Raw genomic sequence first — 2,214 nt, forward strand, 5'->3', positions numbered from 1 at the left:
GAAGCCAGCTTGGGTATCTCGACTGCCCTACTGCGGGGAGTGTTTAGTAGTAGCATTCGGTATTTCCCTGAGGCCTCCTCGGTGCTGTACAGCTGCTGGTACAGAGAGAAGCTACACAGTCCCGTTCCTAATAGAGGCTCTAGGAACAGATGCCACAGACTAACAGACAGGAGTGGGTAGGTGGGGGACAACAGCTCATGCTTCCTCGGCAAAATCTACATGCTTTGAGCAACTAAGCAGCACCTTCTGCAGCAGGAAGTAGTGAGAAACTTGTATCAAGCCGAGTTTTGTGGCCCAGAAAGCCTTACAGAAACAAGCCTGCTCTAAGACCCTGCCCCCCGGGTCCTCCAAAGGTCAGGCAATTGTATTTTCAAAGGGTTAAAGAAAGGTGGGTTTGGTACGAAATACAACTGCATTCTACTGCTTCGCCAAGTGAAACAAACATCCCAACAGATAGTCTGACACTGGTAACACTCCTATCAACTCTGTCATATTTATCTGTCGTTTACAAAGTTCATACACACAAATTGCAAATGTCAGTGCAATCTCAAGTAGATCATAATAACTTTTTTCACATATCACCTAGAAAAAAGCCACACTCCATTGTCTTCTTGAAGGAGTTACGCATCTCTCCTTTCTCCTGCAGATGCACAGAAGAGGCCCTGGGTAAAATGCCTCCTGTAAAGTCTGCTCATAAAACAGTACCGTGAAAGCTGAGTGGCTATCATGTTTAAACTCCAAATCTAGAGAAAACAGAGCTGCTAAATTCTTTAATAGAGAAGATCTCCATACTACAAACCAAGAGCAGAAGTTTCCTAGTATCAGTTAAGTAGGGTTTTGTTTCTTTGTTCCTACATTCCTACTTCAAAGCACCACAGAACATCAAACTGCATCACTAACACACCTTTTCCAAGTGCCTGTCCTCACATTTCACAGGCCAGCGTGAAGAGATTGCTTCACTGTTTGTTCTATTAAGTACTGTTACTCGAGGTACACTAAATGAGCATAAGCTCACCCAAGCAGGCCAAGCCACCAAGGGAGCACAAATGACTTGTCATAAACTATCAAAGCTGTTGTAAAATAACCTGGGAAACTATTTTCCCAACACGTCCAGCTTCTCACTAGATTAGCAATACGATGAAAGCAAATACTTTATGCTGGTGTTTCAGCCCTTCTCAGAAGAGAAACAGACCACACACAGAGAGACTCACTCACTTGTTCTAGAAGGGAGGAGAGGGGAAGCATCTTCATGAACCGACACGCAGACTAAGGCCCTACATTGAGCATGTCTGTGCCCCTTAACCTGCCACAGCTAACACTGACAGGTTAGCACGTCTCCTCTTCAGGCTGAGGCGCACCTTTTAATCCGAGAACAACAAAACCCCCTCAGAGCCCCGTGTTATTCCATCTACCTGTGCTGGAGGCTGCTTCAGACTGCTGGTAAACTGCAGTGGAAGAGGAGGACGCAGGAGAACCAGTGGAAGCACTGGCAGACTCCTTTCCTTCCAGCTCAGCCACAGGCAAGAGTGGATTCTGGTTCAAATCCAGGTGAGTAGGGCTGGAAGGAATTCCATTTTCCAGCAGGAACTCATCCAGATCCATGTACTCCAGGTGGAAAGACTCGCCATCGTAAGGAATAGTTTTGTCCCAGATGGGTGGCATAAGGGAAGCAGAGACTGCCATAGTGCTGGCAGCTGCTGCCTCATCTTCCTCAAGCTTTATCTTCTCCTTCTCTTTATCTGAAAGATACAAGCAGGTCACTGTACAAGCTGCAACGAGGAGAGACTCGAGGTCTAACGAATACCCCATGAAAGGAAATTCAGTAAGCTATATGGCATCATGACATCATCTGAAAAAGCAGACGCCGAAAGGCAACATCCATACGTTCACATGTCGCTCGGCAGGGAGCCTTCCCACTCCGTGACGGCTGGACCACAGACATTTCAGTAGCCCTGAGGACCAGCACCTCTGCGGTGGTAACTTACCCAAGTGTGATATAATACTTCATCTATATTATTATTGACTAGTCACTGCAAAACAGCCCGGTTTTCACAGGCTTATCTTGAAAGACAGGGAAAGTGAGTGTCCGTAAGTAGGATTACACCGGAAGCCATTAAGAAAAATCCGAGGAAGCAGGGTAGCTTATTCTATGCACAGAAGAAAGAAGATGCGTAAGAATAATTTAGATACAAACAAGAAAGGAATATGGGTTTT

At 45.9% G+C, this 2,214-nt stretch overlaps 1 protein-coding gene across 1 annotated transcript in view; it reads right to left on the minus strand.

Moving 5' to 3' along the window:
• TEF (thyrotrophic embryonic factor) overlaps positions 1 to 1,769 on the minus strand; it is a gene marked incomplete at its 5' end in the record, with an annotated part of 5,419 nt that extends 3,650 nt beyond the window's left edge. Inside the window, one exon of the mRNA XM_010154621.1 lies at positions 1,413 to 1,769. Within this exon, the coding sequence (XP_010152923.1) occupies positions 1,413 to 1,769 (357 nt within the window). The remainder of the gene's footprint in view (positions 1 to 1,412) is intronic.
• Positions 1,770 to 2,214: the final 445 nt, after the last annotated feature.

The sequence above is a fragment of the Eurypyga helias genome, unplaced genomic scaffold (genome assembly GCF_000690775.1).
Source record: "Eurypyga helias isolate BGI_N326 unplaced genomic scaffold, ASM69077v1 scaffold41066, whole genome shotgun sequence".
Classification (NCBI taxonomy): domain Eukaryota; kingdom Metazoa; phylum Chordata; class Aves; order Eurypygiformes; family Eurypygidae; genus Eurypyga; species Eurypyga helias.